The 24455-nt window shown below is 34.9% G+C and overlaps 1 protein-coding gene and 1 pseudogene across 50 annotated transcripts in view; one reads left to right on the top strand and one right to left on the bottom strand.

Annotated features, from left to right (window-relative positions):
- Nucleotides 1-802: 802 nt before the first annotated feature.
- The window catches only part of LOC126978526 (protein Jumonji), a 150139-nt gene continuing 126486 nt past the window's right edge, over nucleotides 803-24455 (bottom strand). For all 50 annotated transcript variants that reach the window (XM_050827384.1, XM_050827393.1, XM_050827404.1 and 47 more), the window contains 4 exons: nucleotides 21689-21980; nucleotides 13268-13441; nucleotides 9988-10086; nucleotides 803-8916 (listed from right to left, as the gene is read on the bottom strand). In XM_050827384.1, coding sequence (XP_050683341.1) covers nucleotides 8722-8916; nucleotides 9988-10086; nucleotides 13268-13441; nucleotides 21689-21980 — 760 coding nt within the window. In that variant the 3' untranslated portion in view covers nucleotides 803-8721. The remainder of the gene's footprint in view (nucleotides 8917-9987; nucleotides 10087-13267; nucleotides 13442-21688; nucleotides 21981-24455) is intronic.
- On the top strand, nucleotides 2512-3176 carry LOC126978537 (uncharacterized; annotated as a pseudogene).

Genomic DNA, 24455 nt, shown 5'->3' with positions numbered 1-24455 from the left:
TTGCCTTTAATCCGGCCTCTACAGTTTATTATGAAGGATCTTTCCACCACGCACTACCAAGCTTTGGTATGAGCATCCTGCGCGGAGTTTCCAGGAAGATACAACATGTGTACTTAGACAATAAGCGCGAACTATGTCCATAAAAACACATATCCTATACAATGTAGGTCTGCAGTTCACGAAGGTCAGTAAACAGAAAATATTGAAAATGTCGGCGAATATTATCGCTGTAATGGACAGGTGAAGCCGCTAACCTTACTTTGATCCCATGAAGTAGATCTAATGGAACTCTTACACTTAATAAGTACGACCAGTTTAATCGTGCGTTCAGATAGCGGGAACCGTACGGTTTCGTAATCGTTCACGTTGCAACCGCACTATATTTCAATCGCGCGTATAGGTGGCGACAGATACTTGTAAATCGAATAATTTTGAATTAAGCATAAAGTACCCACAACACTGGTGATTCCATTCGTTGTCCGATGTCGTATTAAACTCAGAAATCGGGCCATTTCGGTTTTTAATGTTCTACTACGTTTTTTTCAAATTTAGTTCTACCAAAATTATTTATTTTAACTTTCAGAAACTGAAAACTTATTTCTGTATTTTATTGCTAACTTAGGATCAACCTCAGAGGCCGGCTACATTTCGGTGTTGCAAGAGAATTTGGGTGGCGGTGGTCATTTACCATGAGTCCACTTGCATCACATTGATGTATGAAATAAACCTTAAATTCTTGACCTCTGGTTTTCCTCATGTCTATGGCTGTTGGGATTCTTATTTTGTCTAAATAAATAAAACATTTTACACACCAAAATTAAGTATATTAAGAAAGCGGACTGTATTCCGCTGAAAGAAAATTAGATACTGTCACTAAATATAATGATTAAATGCAGTTACATCAATTAACCTTCCTTAGTTCAAAATACATTATTTTAAGTTATAATAGGATTATAAATCACTAATTGAATTTTTCAAAAGCTAACACCCATTCAATAATTTATGACTCAGACTAATTGTGTGCTAAATACATATAGGAAATATTTTTTTATGTTAGAACAATACTGCCTATTTTCAAATCGGGTGTACATGACCCAGAGGCCTTAAGTGACATTGTATTTGAAGACACGAGGAAGATTAATCTGAGAACATTAATTATTACAACTAAGACACTTAACTTACAGATAGTCATACTTAAGTTCTACGATAACATACAGTTGAAGCATGAACCGAAATATGTGTTGTACCGAAATATGTGTTTTACCGAAATATGTGTTGTAGAGTGCGTTTCATCAAATAGTTCCAATGCCGTCATGTTGGTAGCACTGGTTGTCAAAAGTGTCAACACGGTGTGCCGCTGTTCCAGATTTTCACAAGTTAAATTGAGATTCAGTCATAAATCATGCCGAAAACATTAAAAAAGAGGTGAAAGAATGATGGTGTTGAAAGTGAAAGACTTTTGTGAGAGTGAAAAACGTAACGAGGCCCCACTTATTCCATTAAGATGTGTACAAGCTCGGGTCGCCGCCATTACAGGTAAGTCAAATAGGGTTGCCAGTGTCAGGGCCCCAATTCTCGCGCCACCCGATATAAATATCGTAAGTGATATGACGTCCTGTCACTATCGCGCGTTCAGGTTTCTCCGTGCGCGCATCGAGACAGGACATTATATCGTATGTGATATGCTTATCGGGTAATTCGAGAATTGGGGTCCTGATTACCAGGTCCACGACTAAACTCAAATTATTGTGTCTTAACATTCTAATATTCCTATTGTATTTTATTCTAATTACCTATAGTATTTTTAGTGTTAATTCACTTGACCTTTTTAATAAAGTACCTAGGTACAAAAATATGACAATAGTCAGGGTCTGAAATATTTGTCATTTGTTAATAACTAAATAATAATTGTTGCACTACAAAAGTAGAACTAGCTATCTTCTACCTATTGAAAGCAATAATATAGGAGTAATGTGCTCTTGTTATTATTTATAAAATTGAATTTTCTTTTGGGAATATCTGAAAAGACCGTGACGAAAATTACTAAAGAAGGTAAAGTGGCAGCTTCAACGTCGACTAAAGCGACTACTCCTCGCAAAAAGGCCCACGACGAAAAACCCACGAACTGGATGATTTTGAACTGTACTTACAGTTCAAAATCATCCAGTTCGATCAACAAAACTATTGCATGAAATGCAAAATGAGATAGATTATAAAGGGAGCCGCACCACTTTGTGGAGAATTATAAAAAGTATGGGATTTTATTTCAAAAAATGCAAATCCAAGAGAAAGGTTTTGATGGAACGATACGACATTGTTGCCTGGCGTCATCGCTACCTGGAAGAATTAAGAAAAAATCGTCTTGAAACCCAGCGTCCAGTTGTATATCTAGACGAGACATACATACACGCCACATATTGAGCTGGAAAATGTTGGCAAAGCGAAACTGAAGGTGTTTTATCTTCTGATTCTAAAGGCCCACGTTGGATTATCGTTCATGCAGGTGGCGCCATGGGATTTGTACCCACTGCTCAGCTAATTTTTAGATCTCAATCAAAATCAGCTGATTATCATGATGAAATGAATAAAGTTAACTTTAATAAATGGCTTAGGGAAAAATTGATACCAAATCTACCTCCGCAATCAATTGTTGTCATGGATAATGCCTCCTATCATACTGTTCAAGTTGATAAGGCACCAACAAGTCAAGCACTAAGTCCGAAATGCAGTCCTGAATCACAAGTAAAGGACTTTCGTATTTGCCGACGATGTTGAAAGCGCAGCTGTATGAAATAATTAAAGAACATAAACAACTACCTGTATATGAAGCAGATGTAATGTTAGAAAAGAATGGCCATAAAGTATTAAGACTTCCGCCTTATCATTGTGATTTAAATCCAATTGAGCTTATATGGAGTGTGTTAAAAAGACGAGTTGCTGAAAAAAACGTTGGCCAAGAAGCTAATAAAATAGTGCAAATTACTGAGGAAGTATTTGCAACTATTACTGCAGAGGAATGGAACAAAGAATGCGAGCACGTCATAAAAATAGAAGACCAATACTACGGCAACGGCCCAGGAATAGATAGCGAAACGGAAAGATTCATAATCGAAGTAGGCGAAGATACTGATACTTCTGATGATGGCGATGCTGAGGTAATAATATGTCAGACGTAGATGAATATAATTATTGTAAAAAAAAATGAAAATAAACATTTTTAGATTAAAATCGTGTTTTGTTCTCATTGAACCTGTAATATTTTTATTTTTATTCTTTTTATTATTTATTATTTTTTTTTTTATTAAATGAAAGATAATATTAATGATATTAAAAGTTATTCCCACGCCTTTAACAATAAAGAGGACTGAAATATAGACTGCTAGTAGTTAATAGGGACGACTCATCATATTAATTTTTTAATCTCCCTGAATTTGGGGTAATCGCAAATGGCTAACGTGACAGCACTTATTTCCATTACTGCCAACATGACGGCATAGGAACTATTTGATGAAACGCACTATACCAAATCAACGTACAGCCCTTTCTCACGAGCAGTCCCGCGAGTATATTTTTACTGACACTTTTTGACGCTTTTGCGCACTTGTGAACATTTTATGACTTGCTTGCAAATGCTCTTAAGAGTTTACATAATTATTTTTTCATTTCATTTCACATCCCGTTTACAGTATCGTGCAAAAACCGAACATTCCGGATTTGGCATTCGGTTTTGCCACTAACAAACTGGATGACAATGTAAAGTGTAAATCAGAATCCAGTATTATTACACGCTAAGTTTAATGTAAATATTCCCACCAGCTTCCTGCATGCCCTTTCTCATATTATATGCTTTGTATTTTTTTTTCTCCACTTTTTCTAATAGATTGTCAAACGTGGTGATGGGTTCACGTCAAACACGACTGTATGTTTTAATCTGGCCAATCTATACCGCTCGCTCGTTGCACTAGCGCAAAAAGCAGGATGCAACCTACTGTGTGTGCGGGATGGAGGAAAAAGACCGTTCCCGCAAAGTTGGCTGCCGTGGGAAAGGGCTGGTAGGGGCTTCATTCTGACAAAAGACCAGTCTCTTGTACACTAAGAATCATCGATTGTTTACTAAGATATAGTTAAATCTGAAGAAGAAACTTCAGTACATTCAAAGAAAATATGCAGGCAGTAGCGAGAAAGAACATGGGACAAGGAGAAAGCAAAACTTCATTTCATCACCTTTCTATTTGTAAGAAACTTAAGAAATTCCCAGTGCAAATGAAGGTCTTTTATTTTATTGCTGGAACCTTATACTGTACAGCCTGACGCATTTTGTAATGGCTGGAAGGAAATTAATGGCAAAAAAAGAAACTGAGATTTGAGAGATCTATAATTTTATTTTAGTTGAGGTAACTCCTCAATCATATCGTCGAGGTTCGTTATTTTGACCGTTGTTTTGTTTTGGGCTGTAAATGAACCATCTAAAATTGATTTAACACATTTTTTAGAATCTGATCACTCTGTAAGTGACAATTTGTCAGGTGGCTTACAATAAATGAAATGCGATCAAGTAAAGGGGAATTAAAATATGTTTTTTATTTACGAAATATGCAACTAAAAGCCAAAAAGCTGTCTTATGAAACATTGTGAAAAAGGAATCATTGCCGACGTGTATCATGGATGATTCCAGCTAGAGAGCTGATGTTTTATTTGCTTTCTCGATAATAACTCATTCAAGGCCCAACCTGAATTTTCTCAAAAATTTGTTTTAATATTACCCGCTATTGAGTAACTCTAAAAAGAATAAATGCTTTGAAAGTATAGATTTGCGAAAAGCATGAACTTTTGCAGAAGTTCAATAAGATTATATCTTAATCATATATTATATCAAAAACACATTTAATGCACACACTACACAGTAACATATTATTGTGACCCGCACCAGGCCTGGTGCAGGCACCACTCATGGGGGAAATAATCAGATTAACAGACAGATTCTACTTACGAGATAGCTTATTATAAATCGTTTTATGCCCAGTTTTGATATAACTGAATATTGTATAGAAATTTGTGGAACTAAGTCCAGTAGCACATATAGCTAATCATCAAGCAGCAGAATTGGCTTTGTTTTGTTAGCAAATATTGCTAACAAACTTGTTTGGAGAGTACATATAACAATACAATTTATAAAATATGAACTAACCTTAAACTATACACATATATGTAATTTGAGCTTTGTTTCATACTTCAAATTTTAGTACACAGATTTTGCGACAGTATAAACTAAGAGTCATTATTATAACTTTTTTAACGTAAAAACCGTTATGGGCGCATTTCATAGAAAAGAAAAAAAATATAAAAATATAGAGATCTAAGAGTCATTATTATATAATAACTTGCAATTTTTTAACGTTAAAACGATATGGCCGTATTTCATAGAAAAGAAAATAAAAAAATATAAAGATAGACACGCTATAATTACTTAGAACTACTGACTACTCTTACAGCCGTATTCACAATTGTTACAGGGCACAGAAAACCTATTCATAATACAATATAAACACGCTCGCTAGCTACTTTACGCTACGTATAAGTGCATATCAAACCGTATAACGGGTTATGTATGCTTGTTGATTGTCACAAACAATTATGAACAATACTTTGATAATTATATTCGTGAGAGAACTAGAAAAGTCATACGGAATTTTCAAAATACTTTTGACTATAACAATGCCGCGAAATTAAAAGGACGATATATGAAGCTATCAGCGCAAAAGTGGTGTAACCCACAATTTACGTTGGTTACGGTTCTGGTGTAAGATATGTTCTTTACAATATAAATGTTCAGTGCAATAGTCGAGTAAGCCTTTTTGTATCCAAAAACAGATGGCGCTAGAAATATAGTTTTTGCACGGGCCGTTACAACCAAGAGCTATAGTGCAAGAGTGGTGTAAGCTGTATACACCACTTTTAAACCAGGAAAAAACCAGGAAAACACCAGACAATAAGATCGCAGAGGTAAAACAATTCATTGGCCAGTTTCCAGTCTATGAGTCTCATTGTACCAGACATAAAAGTGAGAATAGAAGATTTCTTTCACCGGACCTGAGCCTTGGACGAATGTATTCTCTTTATAAAAATGTTACACTTGAACCAATTTCATCATTTATGTTCAGCAAAATTTTTAATGAAAGTTTCAATTTAAGATTCCATGCACCCATTAGTGATTCTTGCAAAAAATGTGATCTCTTCAACAACCAAATTAAATGTGCTCGACATCACTGTAATCACCTTTGACTTAATGAAAACCCTACCTACCCGTGTTGAGCACTGGAGTCGTGTATTACAAAAGACAGCTTTGGACTTTTTGCTTTGGAATTCACAACATGGGGACAGATGATGCCTACATATTTGTTTGGGACGAGTCAGATGCCCCAAGAAATTGGATCTTGCTTGCTGTACTTTTTTAAAAATTTTATGACTACTAAAAAAGTAAGCATGTATTCTGACCAATGCGGAGGACAGAATAGAAACAAAGTTATCGTTGTTCTGTCAGTATGTGGTATCTCATCCGGACTTTACTATTGAAGAAATAGATCATAAATTTTTGGTCAGTAGGCATTCATACTTACCATGCGACCAAGATTTTGGCCGAATAGAGAAGAATAAAAAAATTTTCAAAGAAATATACATTCCAGAGAACTGGCTCGAAGTAATTAAAACGACTCGCAAAAAACAACCATTTAAAATAATAAGAATGACAGGTAGGGGTTTTTTTTTCCTCTAAATCACTGGAAAAAAATATAAAAAACCGAAAAATTTCGCTTGAAAATAACAAGGTAGAATGGTTGAAAATTCAGTGGTTGAAATTCCATAAACTTCATCAATTTTCATTTTTCTACAAATACTCTAATAATGAAGAAGTCCTCTTTAATGAAGTCAGTGTAAAGATACGGCAATCAGTGAAAATAACACACCTGGATGCATTGGAAAAACCAACCATTGCTGAAAAAAAGAAGAAGGATCTTCTCGAATTTTTGCAGTTCATACCACCAGTTTACCACACTTTCTATAAAAATATAAATAGTTCAAACAGTGTCAGGGATGTAGCTTATTATGATGAGACAGATGAAGAATAACAACCCTTGTTGTGCTATTTTGATTGTGTTCTTATTAAATTTGTCTTTATTTGGTGTTTTATTATTTAAAATTACACCAAAATATCATAAGTGCAAAAGTGGTGTAATCCACATTTTTTTTATTATTTTGAGCATAATTATCACAAAAGCACCCAAATATTATAGATTTCGAGATTCTTTTTATAAAGTTAATTAATAACAGTTAAAATAATGTTCACAAAAGAAACAAGGTTAAAAAACAAGTACACCAAATTTTAACTCCTCATTATCTTATAATAAGTAGTCTGGGGTTACACTACTTTTGCGCTGACAGCCTCATATAGTTTTAAAGGTTAACCTGCTTTCAATAATTGTAGACCTTTAGAAATTATCAGCAGAGCCTTCCTGTGCCCCCTATTTACAAGTAATTGGTTGCCTTGAGATTTTATTCAACGAGGATTTTCCAGGCTAGTTACCCATAAAACAATAATTTACTATCCAAATCGACTCGACTGAAATGGCAACACAACGGTAACCAATGACAGCGCTCCATTTAATGGTATGGGTCCGCACAGTATTAATTATTATTAAGTATTGTATATACGAACCGCAAAACATCGTACTTAGCATAGCGTTGTTGCTATATGTACTCAAGGAAGCAACGTTTGTGAACACGGCTGTTAATCCATATACTTAATCGTACTTAACTACTAAAGCACAACAGTTGAAATATGAACTGTTGTAGATACAAACTGGTATTGGGGGAACGCGGTTAAACTGTCACAATTTTATTTCATCGAGTCGTACATCGTAGTACATGTATCCGAACACAATTAATAAAGTTTATATTAACCTTTTTTGAACATGACTTATACAATAAACGTGATAAATATTTTGAAATTATATTCAAGTTTAACAGTGCAAACAAGTAAATAATAGAAAACTTATTTTGTTTTGTTAGTTTACGATTTCGCGTAAAGGCGACTGAAAAGGATACTCCATCTATTATCCTTTTATTGAGTCCACATCTTATCTAACTAAGTAGAAAAATACATAATAGTTGCATGCGTGGTGATAATAATATTATCATCACGCATTCAACTATTATTGATATGTTGCCAAACTTACGTAATATGTAAGTTTGGCAACCCTGTTTACTATAATAACGACGTTTAAGACAAGTTTCCCCTTCTTTTGAGTGTCTGTGGAATCACATGGCTCTCACGTCTTAGTTAAATTATTTTTAATAAATTAAAAATCTTTTTTTGCGGCAATATAAACAATACCCTGTTATCTGTCACATAAACGGACCGTACGATATTTCTTTGATCAGTGTTACATTTAAATAAAACACTTCTTAATAATTAATATCTCAAACTGACTTAAAGAACACATTGCAGATATCAAACATAGACGTCACTCCAAGTCAGCTGTATGTGACAACATAACAGATTGTCCAAACCAATACATCCACTTCCAACTACGGGTTAACTAAAATAATAACAAATATGTATTTTATTTAAATGTACTCGTACATACGTTCCATAGATAGTTTAGATGTTAACGGCCTTTACGACTGACGAAGGCTCCAACCAAAGGCGTTTTAACGCCTATTAATTTAAACGCCTTCGCAGCGCCTAACAATAGACTGCAAAATTTCCTCTATTTCCACGGATGAGTAAAAGATGTCTAGCGTTACACCCTTAAGGTCTAGAGTTGAGTCACCCTGTCTGGATCTCGTCCCCTTGTTTAGAATAATCAGGGCGTGCTTGGGACACATTGCTTCATCCCTCATGCGCTTCACTCCGACTACCTGAAATTTAAAACTTTCATTAAACTGGGGCTGGGACCGCTTTTAAATTGAAGGCGCAGCTTGACATGGCCCGACTATTCTTAATATCAAATATTACAACACGCTTTAAGTTTCCTAGTCGATTTTTATATTAGTCAAGCATCCGAGAAACTTATTGAAAATGCCGTCAATGGACATCATCAAAAATCTGACATATTTAGGTATGTGCACTTTAAAATAAATTTTACTATGAAAGAATTATGAATAAAAGCATTTATTTTCTCAAAATAACGGGAATAAAACCCCGGCAGTTCGCGCCTAGTAATCAGGGTCACTGAACACTAAACCAAGAGGAGGATCGTATCAAGGTAGGAGTTTCGAAATACAGAAAATATAGTCTGCACTTTTATTATTTATTACACGAAACCAGTAATAAGTAACAATTCTACGCACATTTTGTTTCTTATTTAATGTACCCAACTACAATTAATTAAATGATTAGAAATTTTTATTACATTTCATCCGCTTTAAACCCCAGGCAAAAGCCACCCTCCGTTTCCAGTAGGTACTTATGCCGCTTGCTGAGGAACTGAGTAATTTGTATGTACCTAATATGTACAATAGTAAATTTCAAGACGGTCCCACAATATATTTAAAACGACACAGCAATAATAAAAGTAACCAATCAAACGATGATGTACTAACAATATGTCCTATGAAGAAGACAGCGCACCTAACACTTTCATTCGTAGCTTGATATAAACTAGTGTAATAGGAAATGGGCATAAAAGCTATTTAATACTTTCGATATAAACAGCAACATTATACAGAGACAAGCACAACTGCAAAAAATCGTTCTGTTTACAATTACTGATATCAGATGAATTTAGTAACTACAAAGTCAAGACTTTCGATCAAATATTGTACTAAACTTTGTCTCCGACACGACATAGGTAATTCTCTTTCCTACGTGTTCTAATTATTTCACAGGATTTTTAATGATGCATGATGTAATTTAATTACCATTAAAAATAATGAATATGAATATAATTAAATTCAGCATTATAATGATTTATTTTACTTGACACTTACTCTTGACAAGTATAAAGTGGAGGAGCACACCTGGCACTCATCCAGTTCTTTCGTATTCCAAGCACCGGACGGCGGCTTCGACCGTTCTCTAATTTGTCCCTGGAATACAATGTTGTGTGTTAGAGTCAGTGAAAGACATAGGTACATTATATTGAATATTATTTTTAAAAATTAACATAATCCAGATATGCACCATTGCGCTGCAAACACTCTGGCCATATCATATCGCATGAAAATACAATCTATCATTATTATCTATTTTTTTTAAACACGATGTATCTCACATATTATTATATTAAGTACATATTATTATATTAAACTAGCTGACCCAGCAAACGTTGTATTGCCGTATAAAGAAATAAGAAGAATATCAATAATTAAATTTTTTGGGGTACGAAAAAAAGATGAACGATTCTCAGACCTACGAAATATTAAATCGTAAGTACATAAAATGTATCGTACTACAATAATTATTATATTCGATTTCCATCTTGCAACCCTATTTCTGTGGATGGAACAGTATAATATAAAAATCGCGATACAAAAATAGGTGTTGATTGTAGACAGATGAAAATTTAAAGTTGTATGTATTTTTTAATGCTGAATCATTTTTCAATTATTTTGTGCCCAAGTGGTGCAGCCACACGACATATCACAAAAATTTAATTTCAGAACGACGGGGGACATATCAAAGGAAAAACAAAATTGTTGTTTTTATTTGATTAAGAGCATTTTCATATTTATTCACCTTTTAAACCTTCCCTTGACTTCCACAAATAATTCAAGACCAAAATTAGCCAAATCGGTCCAGCCGTTCTCGAGTTTTAGCGAGAATAACGAACAGCAATTTGTTTTTATATATAGATAGATTAGATTGTTTATACACCAGTGTCGATAATTTTTGAAACCAAAACAATAATAATAGGATGAAACCCATTGTAAATGGAAGAGAATATTGAGCTGAACTGAAAAGGGGGGTTGAGTAAAGTCCTATGTAAATAAGTCAAAAGGCAAAATTGTAGGTAATAAAAATATCTACAACTTATTTGCTTACAATTTTTTGACATAACCTCAAAATTTATGTGAAAAGCTGAAAAAACCAATTTGTTGGTTGTTTTGTTTTATCTTTTTCAAAACTAATTTGTTTTTCACAAAATTTGGTGAAACTTTACCTTTTATGTCCCAACTACACTGTAATTTATTAGAATTGAAATATTTATTTTTTCACCTTATTTTGACTCAAATATCGAAAAAGAACCATTATTTTCAATCGAAAATTCACCCGTCAAAATATCAGCTTTTTTAAAAAAAAATGGTTTGTTTTCTGTTCGTCAGAATTACTACTTTCCGAAAGTGTAAAAAAATATAAATTACAATGGTAAATGTTCGGAAAATTTAAGCCCATCAAAAGGGGTTCATATTATGTTTCATAGAGAATTCATACATGTTATTTCGTAGCAGCAATAATATGGATTACAATTAATCTAATCTATTTATAAATGTAAAAATCTTAGTGTTATGCTATCCATTTTTTTTTTCATTATTATTGTTTACAAATATATTGTTAGGTTAGCACAAAGTAAAAGTTCTTTATTTGCCAGAAACATTCACAAGTTGTTACAACTTTAAGAGCAGGTACATGTTTCGTCTTGACAGACATGCAAATATTTTTGTGGTTTCACTTCACCATATTATAAACCTAACACAATCAATAATTACTGCTACATTTAATTTAATCAACGTAAAGCCTACTAAAAGACCCTACAATACACATTTAAATGAAATACTAAGAGATAATGTAGTAAAAATAATCACAACAAAATATAATATTATTGGTAAAATTTGTATTGGTGCCCGTTACCACTTCGTTTGATAATATTCATTTATTGAGTAAAAACAATATTTTTAATAGTGTTAATAATTTAAATTTAAATCTATTTAACACTGTCCCCTCTTCGTATTATTTCTTTTAGTAATTTATTAAATATTTCTACACACATAGTATGACAGTTTTTTTGGTGCAAAGTGGTTCTAATGTGGAGTACTCTCGTAGGATCACGCGATGGAAACAAAGAACAGTCGCCCAGCCGAGTGAATATATTTGAATTTTTCTTAACTATTCGTGTGTTCTATTCGTGTCGCCAAATTTCACATAAGTTCAACGGCGGTGACTTAAATGCTGTATTTGACATCGTCACAGGTGACGAAAGCTACGAACCCGAAACCAAAAGACAATCAGCTCAGTGGGTGTTTCCTTTCGAGGATCGGCCAACTAAGGTAAAGAAAGGAAGAAGTCAAGGAAAAAAGATGATTGCCTCATTCTTTGGTCGGAAAGGTCATTTCGCGACAGTTGTGCTAGAAGATGGAAGGACAGCAGACTGCAGGCTGCTATGTCAATCACTGTTTGCCAACAGGAATTTTTTCCAAGACAACAGTCTTGGAAAAAATTCGACAGCAGCGCCCTCGAAGCAGGATCCTCCTTCACCATGACAACGCTTCAGCGCATTCCGCAAAACGAACTGTTGAATATAATACGCCATACAGTCCTGACCTGGCACCCTGCGATTTTTATTTATTCCCAAGAAGCGTACGAAAATGCCATAGAAGAGACCCCTAAGGAAGAATGAGCCCACATCTCCTCTCAGTGGTTCCATCGAATGCGACGATGTGTAGAGGGGAACGAAGATTACTTCGAAAAAAAATAAATTAGTATTGGCAACTTTCTACATTAAGCCGTTTTTCATTTTCTAAACATTTTCAGTGATACCTGCTTGCTTACTGATTCTAAACTCAGGCTTTTATTTTTACCCAAAACGAAGTTATACGGGGTGAACTGCTTCGAGAAAAGGACGGTACGGCCTTGCCGCTTGTATTTGCTAGCCTTGGCCCCCTCCTCCAAGCGCACTGCCATGTCCCCAGATTTGATAATAATAATACAATTATTAGTAATAATAATATTAATTGTATTCTATAACTACACTAAGAACTGAATATGTAAAATTAATTAGTTAATCATAAGGTGTAGAATAAAAGAATGTTTGTGTTATTTTTATTTTTAATTTCATTTATTTGAACGCAGTGCGTATATTACTAAGTAAATAGAATGTATGTATTTTGTTTTTATATTGTACACACCAGTGACAGGTGCAGGTTGTTTTTGAAGAAGCAAATGACGTAAAGCTGGTGGTGGCATGTGACCATTATCATACCGTATGAAGTACCAGCTCGCCTATACTGCTAGTGCTAGTAATAAGGCCTATAATAAAGTAAATGTTTGTACCTTCAACCCTAGCTTCCTGAACTGACCACGATATTCAAGCTCTTCCTTGATCATGGTGTCGAGTGCCTCCAGTAAGACTCTCAGGACCTCTAGCGTCATATTATCGGAGCGGGTCATCGCTATCAGTAGCTGTTCGAAAGAGAACATCGTCGGCTCATGACTCTCCTTAGCGTCCTAAAACAAAAAATATTCAATTATATTATACCGTATATTATTACATACTAGCTGACCCGGTGAACTTCGCATTACAACTTTTAATTCATGATGACTGGTTGCACTATCTATGTTTAAAATCGTTACTTATTTACTTAAACAATAATTCGAGTGTTTTAACAATAGAAATAATTCATTAATTCAAAATATTTAATATGTTTTAGTTACATTTGTTTGTTAGATCTTGTTGTAATAGTACATATTAGCTGTCAAAGTGTCTTTACATATTGCCAACAATTAGATGATCGTGGAATAACCGGAAGAGTCTGACGGAACTCAGTGGACAACAAAATCATAGCTCCACCAAAAATATTTTGGATATTACGAGGATATTTTAAAGTTTTATCTAGCGCCTCTAGAAACCTCTTGTGAGCCATCGTACATTCGTCCCAAATAATCAGCTTACACACCTGTAAAATTTTTGCCATTGCTATTTTTAGTGGTGTTGTAAGTTGATTTGCATGTTTAACGGTAATTTCAACGCAGAATGTGTGGTTCTTCCCCTTTCCAACAAAGTCGCTGCTATTCCCGATAATGCCAACGCCAGGACAATGTTATTGTGCAATCGGATCGTAGTCAAAAGCAGTGATATCAAAAAGTTTTTCCAGTTCCTCCAGGAGCATATAAGAAATTAACTCCATCAGTTACATTGATCACAGCTTCTCACAGGTCAAAGGTAATATTCCGTCGTCGATTCAATTTTGTAACATTTGTGCGAACTACTTCGCATCATATTAGCGTTCTCTTTGCAACCCACCATTGTGTGTATCATACATAGGACGATTGGGCAATGTCATGCCTGATGCAAGATTTATTTGAGATCATTAAACACATGTCTTCTATCATAATTAATGCCTCATTGTAAATATCTTTAGTAATTTGCAGTAATAGAGCGGATATAGTGGAGAATATCCTCGGAAATGCTGTCCTTATAATATCTAACCCAATGGTATGGATGGCAAACAATGTTCGAATTTGATGCAGTGATGAAGAAATAACAGAATCTTTAAGCATGTTATCCCATTCAGTATCGTTGTCAAGCAACTGTAAGAGCTGACACATCTCACGGTAAGTTGCACACAAATGTCCATTACCGGTATTTAGTTGTTGGAACGACGTTGGACCACCAATATTTACCAGCAGCCAGCGAAGGTTATAACTTTCATCATTATTTGGATGCACAGTGGAAATGCGACTCAGAGCGTCTGAAGCAAAAGCATAGGGATGTTTTTCAACTGGTATTCCTTGTTTCAGACGTTGAAACGACTTCGATGATTAGTCGACGACATTAGTCGCCGTTGGTTTCCAGTTATGGGTCGCACTGCCTACCTCGCGATGCTCCTCCACTTTTGACGGTTTGCATCATTGCGGGAGCACTCCACAACAGGTGTCTGGCTCACTGTTTTGATCAGGTCCGTCCATCGCGTGAGTGAGCGTCCTCTCGCTCTTTTCCCCTCCACCTTACCCTGCACGATCAACCGCTCAATCGATCCTTCATTTCTGGAGATGTGACCAAAGAACTTCAGAATTCGTAGTTACACAGTCGACGATAGCCTTTCTTTTATCTTCAGTTCTTTTAAGATGGAATTGTTGGGTCGGAAAGCCGTCCGAAGGATCTTCGGGAGTCGTCTCCAACACCACATCTCTGAGGCATCAATTTTGCGGCGGTCTTGAAGTCTAGGGGCCCAGGTTTCAGCTCCGTAGAGGAAGATTGGAAACACAAGACACCTTATAATTCGAACCTTGGTGGTTTTGGTGATCCTTCTATCCTTCCAGATCTTATTAAGCTTCTCTACCGCAGACCTGGTTATAGCACATCGCCTTCGGATTTCCAGCTCGCAACCCCCGGTATTGGAGATAGTAGAACCAAGATAGGTGTAGGTTGGCACCACCTCACAGTTGGCAATGTGTTGAAATTCTACCCTGTTGTTATTTACGCGGTCTACTATTATCATCTTTATTTTAACTCTGTTGATGGCCAGTCCGAATTCAAGGCTGGTTATTTCCAAACGTGTTAGTAGTTCTTCAACATCCTACATTGATAGGGCAAGTAGTGCAGTGTCGTCCGCATATCTGAGATTACAAATTTTGCGCCCCCCGACAGATATGCCTTTATCCCAGTCCTCCAGAACAATCCGCATTATGTGTTCGGTGTAAATGTTAAACAGCAAAGGTGAAAGGATACACCCCTGTCGAACGCCAGCCTCGGTTTTGAAAATTTGTCGAGTCTATTTCGTCCACCCGAACAGCTGCTGTACCATCTATGTATAATCTTTTGACGAGTTGTATCAAATGCAGAGGTACTCCCATTTGTGATAGTACGTGCCAAAGTTTTGTCCATTTAACATTGTCAAACCTTCTTCTGACAATAAGAAACACAACAAAAAAGAGCGAAATCGATCCAGCCGTTCTCGCGTGATGACGTGACCAAGTGAATTAGGGATTCATTTATATACGAATATATTACGTATTTTTATTCAATCTTTTAAATTTTAAAATCATCCTTAAACCGTAACGAATCAAACAATAAAAATATTGAAATCGGTCAAGCAGTTTTTGAGTTTTAGCGCGACTAACGCACAGCAATTCATTTTTAGATATATATTTAGTCTCTGGCCATAAATACTGGTACAAAAACTGTAACAAAAAAGTGGTCAACGCAGTAAGGGAAAGAATTCGAAAAATCTTGTCCAAAGCAAAAGATTTTACCCTCGGAAGATGAAGATAGCACCTAGAACCATGTCGCGTATTTTAAAAGGTTAGGATTAGGATTTGCAGTAAAATATTATTTTTAACTGAAAATTTAAAAAATAATAGGGTGGTAAAATCGAAACAACAGCTAATGAAGCGACGCAAAGGGAGGTCACAGAAAAAAATTCTTTAAAAAATTGACCGTATTATATACCTCAAAGCTCTAAGAAAGCTTCAAAGCGTCGTCCGTCACCATACTAGAGAGCGGACGTGTCTTCAATAATTGCAATAAATAAATTATAGCACTGCAATCAAAAGTGAACCTTAGCCTTTACGTAACGAAGTTCTTATTTGAAAAAAGTGATTTTAATATCTACGTCCTTTTGGTATTAAATGTGTACGATAACAAGTGAGTTCAGTGAATAATCAACCGCACGCGTAATCCTCGTATATCACGTGCACGCGTATATGCGTGCACCTTATTGCTGATGACATAACGTATATAGTACAATGCGGTGTAACGACTTACCGTCGAGTGAATAGGTAAGAATTTTATGCTCGCTGTATTGTTGCAATTCATTATAATTACGACATTATGAGTCTATTGCGATCACCTACAAATACTGAACCGCGATGCAGCTCTCAGCCTGATTTATCTAAAGTTATGGCGGAACCGTTAGTGTCCACAGTAACAATCCGAAAAAGAAAACAATTAGAAAAATGTAATGACTACGTTATTGGAGCGGTTTATGTTATCTCAGCAACAAACAATGGACGCGTTACGCGAAAACATTTCGGAAATCAACTCTGAAATAAAAAACATTAAAGAGTCAACTTCAACACTCATAAAAGAACAGAGTGATATTAAGACTTCTGTTACCGAATTAAGTAATAAAATTTTAAAAAACGAAGAATAAATTACTATTCTGGAGACTGGCTTTACAGACCTACAAACGTCCACTCTGCCTACTCCACGAGAAAAATTGTTACTTGGGAATGAACAATGTGTGAGTTGCGTGAACGTTTCATTAGAGAAAAAAACATAATTATTATGGGTATTACAGAACAGTGTTCCAACAATGCGAAGGATGGGAAGGAAGATGAAGTGAGAATATATTCCATACTATGCAATGTAGTTCAAAATTGCACTAAGCATATAAAAATATTTCGCATAGGAAAATTTATATCAGGGAAGAACCGCAAGATCAAGGTTTGTTTTGAAAATCATGAATCTGCCAAAGCACTTCTTCGCAACAAGGCTAAATTCCCGGAAAACATTAAGGTCTACTCTGACCAAACACCATTGCAAGTAAAATTTTATAATGAGATAAAAAATGAGCTTTCGGCCCGACTTGAGAAGGGCGAAAAAGACTTGACAATAAAATATATTAAAGGAATCCCTACAATAATCCATGTCCCAAAAACTACAAGTCAACCCTACATATTTACCCGCTCATAGTCTTGCTGCATGTGATAATGTAACATATCAGATAGAACATGATTATACATGTATATCTTTTACTAAATCCCGACTTAATTTCTTCTATACAAATATCCGTAGCTAAATATACTGAAATACATGTACCCTCTAATATCCACGTAATACTTTTAACAGAAACTTGGTTGAAATATGAACAGCAAGCATTAGAAATGCAACTTCCTAACTAAACCCATTACTTTAGCTATAGAACTGACAAAACTGGCGGCGGTGTATCTGCATACGTGCATAATGACCTACAGCATAGTCTAACTAACTAGTTAACTCAATTTATGAAAATGGAAATAATTACCTTTGGATAAACCTAAAAAAATATTCACTTGATATAGCAGTTATTTACTATCCTGGTGACACTAATTTTAAGACGTTTTTGGATTCCTTCGAAACACAAATTGAAAATCGGAAGAGGGCTATATTATTTGGTGATTTCAACGTAAATCTATTAAAAACTGATAGCATAAATAAATTATATAAGTTTGTTATACGTGAGTCTGGATATATACTTTTAAATAATTTACAAGAAAGATACTGCACCAGAGAAACAGCCACTTCCAAATCAACCATAGATCATATTAGTACCAACCTAACGAATGAAAACTTCCACATGATAAATATAGACTCTTCCATGTCTGACCATAAACAGATCATACTACAATTGAAAAAATTTAAAACACCACCTAAACAGAAAACCAAATACGAAGCTATAGAATATAGCCACTTACAAAATTTTGTTAAAACTACCATCAATGAACTACCCGAAAACTATAGCGATTTAGAAGAGTTTATTAAAGACAGTATTAAGAAAAGTAAAATAATGAAAACCAAAATACTTAACTTACCACAAAAAGATTGGATTAATAAAGATATAATAGACTCAATTAATCAAAGGAATAAATCATGGAAAAACTTGAAACAAGACCCAGAAAATGAAGATCTACGGAAAGCCTTTAAAAGTAATAAGGAAAATACAGAAAGAAAAATTAAAGCTACAAAAGAATCGTATTACCGCAAAGAGTTCCAAAAATATACAGGAGATCCAAAAAAGACGTGGACTCTTATAAATACCCTTGCATCAAACAAATTTAAAACCTTCGATTTTCCTCATAAAATTATATCTGAAGCTGGTCCCATCACAGAACTACCGGAAATTTGTATAAAATTCAATGATTTCTTCTCCACAATTGGCCCTTTACTTGCACACCAAATACCGAACAAATATCACAACAATATCACACATACAGTACCACATATTCAAACACAACGTAGTCTATCTGAACTAGTACCATGTAATGAAACTGAAATATCTAATATTATCAACAATCTTGATCCTAATTGCAGTACAGGTGTCGATGGTATAACGACTAAATCGATAAAATGTATTAAAGGTTTGATTCTAAATAAACTTACTGCCAGTTTTTAATAAACTACTGTCAGAGGGTCAGTTTCCAGTCTCGCAAAAAACTGCTAAAGTGACCCCTATTTATAAATCAGGAAGTAAAATGGATATCAATAACTATCGTCCCATATCAGTACAGCCAGTGATTTCCAAAATACTCGAAAAACTTCTATATACTAGATTAAATAATTATTTAGATTCTCTTAACTTTCTCTCAAATAGGCAATATGGATTTCAGGCCAAAATCAAATACACTATCAGCTACAGTAGACTTAGCTACAAATATAAAACTTAATATAGACTGTAAAAATATTGTTTTGGAAGTATTCATAGACCCTAAAAAAGCATTTGACACAGAAAGCCATTCGTTACTAATAAAAAAACACGAAGGTATTGGGGTCACTGGTACAGCACTAAAAATGTTAATATCTTACTTAAGTAATAGATCTAAATTAGTAAAAATAAACGATATTCAAAGTCAGTCCTTGCCTATTACTTGTGGAATTCTACAAGGTTCAGTATTAGGACCATTACTGTTCCTTATTTATGTTAATAACATCCACGAAATAGGTTTACATGGCCAGGTCACCCAATACGCAGACGATACATGTCTATTTTATTTTGGATCCTCGATTCATGACATTACCTAACATACGCAAGAAGATCTCGATCAACTGTGTGAGTGGTTCCAATACAACCTTCTAACAATTAACGTTTCAAAAACATCTTATGTAATCTTTAAGGCCAGAAACAAGAGTGTTCCGTCTCATTCTCCACTTACCATAAATGGCATAGAACTGCAGCAGAAACAAGAAGAAAAATACCTTGGCTTAAGAATAGACAGTAACTTGACTTGGAAATCTCAAATCGATCACGTCAAATGTAAATTATCATCACTATCTGGTTCACTTCGTAGAATTGTTCATTGTCTTCCAAAGCAGGTCCGTTTAACGATATACAACTCATTAGTAAAATCACATTTATTATATTTAATAGAAGTATGGGGCCGCGCCGCTAAATTTAAGTTAAAAGAATTACAAGTAATACAAAACAAACTACTTAAAATACTTTTCAATTATCAATTTCTAACACCTACAGAGAAAGTTTATAAAGAAACTAAATTTATGAATATATTACAATTATACAAATACACAACCTGCATACTAATTAGGAAAATTATAGAAGAATAGAATTAACATTTATAAAAAAGAAACAAATACAAAATAGACGCAATAATGATCACTTCATACTATCAAAGCCAAGGACCAATTATGGACTGAAAACAATTACATATGAAGGTGCTAAACTGTACAATGGACTATCTTCGGATATCAAAGATGCAGGCACTTTTAATTTATTTAAGCTTCGTTTAGCGAAATGTATTGCAGATGATACTTCCTTTTTCTAGTGCACACACTTATATATAGTTTTATACCTATGTTTATAATAAGGACGATTCATAGATTATTATTTATAAATATTGTTCTCATGTAAGTGACAGTTTGTAATGCTTTTAATGAGAATAAATGATCTTTAAACCGAAGCTTCCCAATTATTCGAAAGAGTGCAGCGTGGGTTGACTTCAGTGATGGTTTGGTGGGGTATGAAGGAGTGACTGAGACATACTTTTATGAAAAATTATGGATAGTTTTAGCGAGTACGGCCTGCTCTAAACGCCATAATAAATTAGAGTCCCGAAAACAGTCCGTACGTTTGGCTATGAAGAATTATCCCATGGAAAAGAGTGCTGCTATTGATAACTGGCCTCAACGTTTAAAGGACTGTACTGCAGCCAATGGAGACCACTTCGAATATTTATAGCTATAGCTATTTATATTTATGTATTAAACTAACACACTGTAAAAATAATTTATGTTATTTATAACAGATTTCTTTTTCTTTCTTTCAGTATTTATGGCACGACTACGTAGATACACTATTATTATAATATGCAGGGTTACATACACGTTAAGTGGACCTATTCCCGTTAAGGGCGTATAGATACATCGTTTCTGACTGATTTGACTATAAAACACCCTATCCTAAATCTAACCATTTTCGAGATACTTGGAGTATTTTTTTACATAAACTACCCGATTTTCGGGTATAAGCCTTTCGGCTTTAATATTCTGAAATGTATATCTTATTTTTACTATTATTTGATTTTTACATTACATTAATAAGATGTTTTAGAAACTCAATAAACAATATTGTTCGAAAATTAATAAATAAGTCGTTTTAGGCGATTAAAACTCAAAAACTTACTAAAAAAATTTTAAGAAAAAAATGTCCAAAAAAAATATTTCAAAACACATTACTTAAAAGAAAACATTTGAAGATAGCATATTCCAAAAGTGCTTCAATAAAGTGTATATTTTGTCGGACGACTGTTTGTTGATATAATATTATACTGTGCCAGTACTATATACGATCTACCAATTTACAATAATTTAGAGCTAGCTAGTACGCTTTATACTATAAAGCTTCGCTTCATTCGGGCGTCCTTAGACGGCACTGTTTATCTTTTTAAACTATTAAAATTTCTGAGTAAGTTCGCGCATTGCCAAAGACAAAATAAACAAATAATTTCATACATATAATATAAGATATATGAAATACTCACTCCGAACGAGCTAACGATGATTCCTACGGAGGAATAGAGTGCGAAGTACACGCTCTCGGAGACCGAGAAGCCGGTGGCCACCGAGCATGTGTAGGCCCTGGGGCAGACAATCACATACTCGCCCGGTTTCTGTACCGTGCGGGTCAGCTTGACACCCTCTTGTAGTAGGACTTCCGGTGGGATCATAACCATGTCGGAAGGAAGCCATACTGATTTATTCTGGCAAATATGAGGGCAATATTTCTTCACAACTCTTCTGAAATTTTCGTTTTCCTCTTCAGGAAGGCTGTACCTAAAAATAATAATAATAAAAAAAAAAACAATATAAATGAATTACCAAAATTCATTATAATTATAATTTCAATAACTAAACCAATTTATTCGCGCCTCCCATACTTATGTAATTTTACCCAACTTTTGAAAATTTTCAATCTTCTCGGCAGGAAATTAAGAGTCATCTTGTAAGTTGTAAATATACTTGTTGTAAATTTTAGCAAATATACAGCTTTAAAAATTGCATTTTTTGCGAATGAATTTACAGATTTTACTTCATTTGGTTTCACTTAATGTTTTATTAAAACATTATTTTTTGAATTTTCAAACTTTTGAATGAATTTAACTGAATGAATTAACGCGGTTGTCGGCATTCGACGCAGTTTTCATTCTTCTCATAAAGGTTTTCTTTGAGTTTCTCTTTTTTCGGTTTTATGTGCTAAAGAATATTGGAACTTGTAAATCATATCATCATATGGTATTGTTTGCGGATGACACTTCACTTATATTCAAAGTGAAACGAAGCCAAGTTTTATATGACGAAGTAAACAATGCTCTATCTGACATCGTGTACTGATTTAGCGCCAATAACTTATTGTTAAATAATCATAAAACCAAATATATTAAATTCACCGCGCCAAATGTCAAAAATGTAGATGCGAATATTTTATTAAATGGAGAGGTGGTAAAACCAGTGGAATCTACTATATTTCTTGGCATTACTCTTGATTCCAAATTGCAGTGGAGCCCCCATATTGAAGGATTGGCGAATAGGCTTAGTTCTGCAGCATATGCGGTTAAGAAAATCAGACGGTTAACTGACATAGATACGGCGAGATTAGTATACTTTAGTTATTTTCATAGTATTATGTCCTATGGTATATTGTTATGGGGCAGTGCGGCCGATATTAATACTATCTTTGTGCTGCAGAAGAGGGCTATTCGCGCGATTTATAACCTAGGTCCTAAAGAATAATTAAGAGAAAAATTTAAAGAAATAAACATTTTGACTGTTGCTTCTCAATACAATTTTGATAATGTTTTGTATGTTCATAAGCACATTGAGAAATTTTCTAGAAACTGTGACATTCATAATGTTAACACGAGGAACAAACATAAACTTGTTATGCCTACTACTCGGTTGGGTCGAGTTAGTAAGTCTTTCGTTGGGCGATGTATATGCTTCTACAATATGATCCCAGAAAATGTACAAAACAAATGTGTTACGAAATTTAAAAGAATTGTTAAAAAACGTTTGTGTGGGAAAGGTTATTATAGCATAAACGATTTTCTTTATGACACCACGGACTGGGATTAAAGCGAACACCCTCAGGCTCTTTAATTATTAATGTTTATTGTACGATATTACATTGTAATCCATATTTTATATAAAAAAAAGCCCGCAGAGTTTCTTGCGCCCATTCTTCTCAGGTCTGAGGCAGACTCTTTTGAATGGGTGGTAGATTTTGACGTTCAATAAGTGATTATACGAGGGGAGGTCAAAAAGTTCGCGGAATGACTGGGAAAAAAGATGAAATGATACATTATGTTATTTTTCCTTTTCAATATATTCCCCCTTAACACGAATACATTTTTGGGATCTGGCATATAACTTATTAATACCGTCGAAAAAATAGGTTTTGTCTTGGGCGTCAAAATACGCCGAAATCGCCGACTTGACTTCATCATCGTCTCTAAATTTTTTTCCACGCAGCTCTTTCTTCATCTTTGGGAATAAATAAAAATCGCTAGGGGCCAGGTCTGGACTGTAGGGTGGATGGCGTAGTTGTTCAAAACCGCATCGATGAATGGCAGCCGTCGCAACATGACTCGTGTGAACGGGCGCGTTGTCGTGCAAAAGGAGTACACCTTTTGTCAGTTTTCCTCTTCTTTTTTCTTTAATAGCTTCTTTTAATCGGTCCAATAGGGAAGCGTAGTACTCTCCCGTTATAGAAACACCACGTTCTTTATAATCGATCAAAAGAATACCTTCAGTATCCCAAAAAATAGTCGCCATGATCTTTCCGGCCGATTGCGACACTTTAAATTTTTTTGGGGGTGGTGTGCCTTTTTTGTGCCACTGCATCGACTCCTGCTTTGACTCAGGCTCATAGTGGTGAACCCAAGTTTCATCACCGGTTACAATTCGGGCCATAATTTCTTCCCTAACTTCTCCACAGCGGTCCAAATACTCGCGGGAACAGTTGACGCGCTCACGTTTTTGCAGCGGCGTGAGCATTCTCGGGACCCACCTTGAACACACTTTACTCATGCCAAGATGTTGATGAAGAATATTTAAAATTGTGGTTTCTGATACTCCAACTGATGCTGCAAGTTGTTTCTTCTTCAACCTTCCGTCTTCCAATACAAGTTTTTCAACTTTTTCAATGATTTCCGGCGTAGTGGCCTCAATGGGCCGTCCAGGTCGAGGATCATCTTCAATTGACTCCCTTCCTTGCTTGAAAAGGCCGTGCCATTTGTAAATCATGGTTTT

The sequence above is a fragment of the Leptidea sinapis genome, chromosome Z (genome assembly GCF_905404315.1).
Source record: "Leptidea sinapis chromosome Z, ilLepSina1.1, whole genome shotgun sequence".
In the NCBI taxonomy this organism is placed as follows: domain Eukaryota; kingdom Metazoa; phylum Arthropoda; class Insecta; order Lepidoptera; family Pieridae; genus Leptidea; species Leptidea sinapis.
Note: the sequence above shows the minus strand (reverse complement) of the source record. Positions and strands in the feature narration are given on the sequence as shown.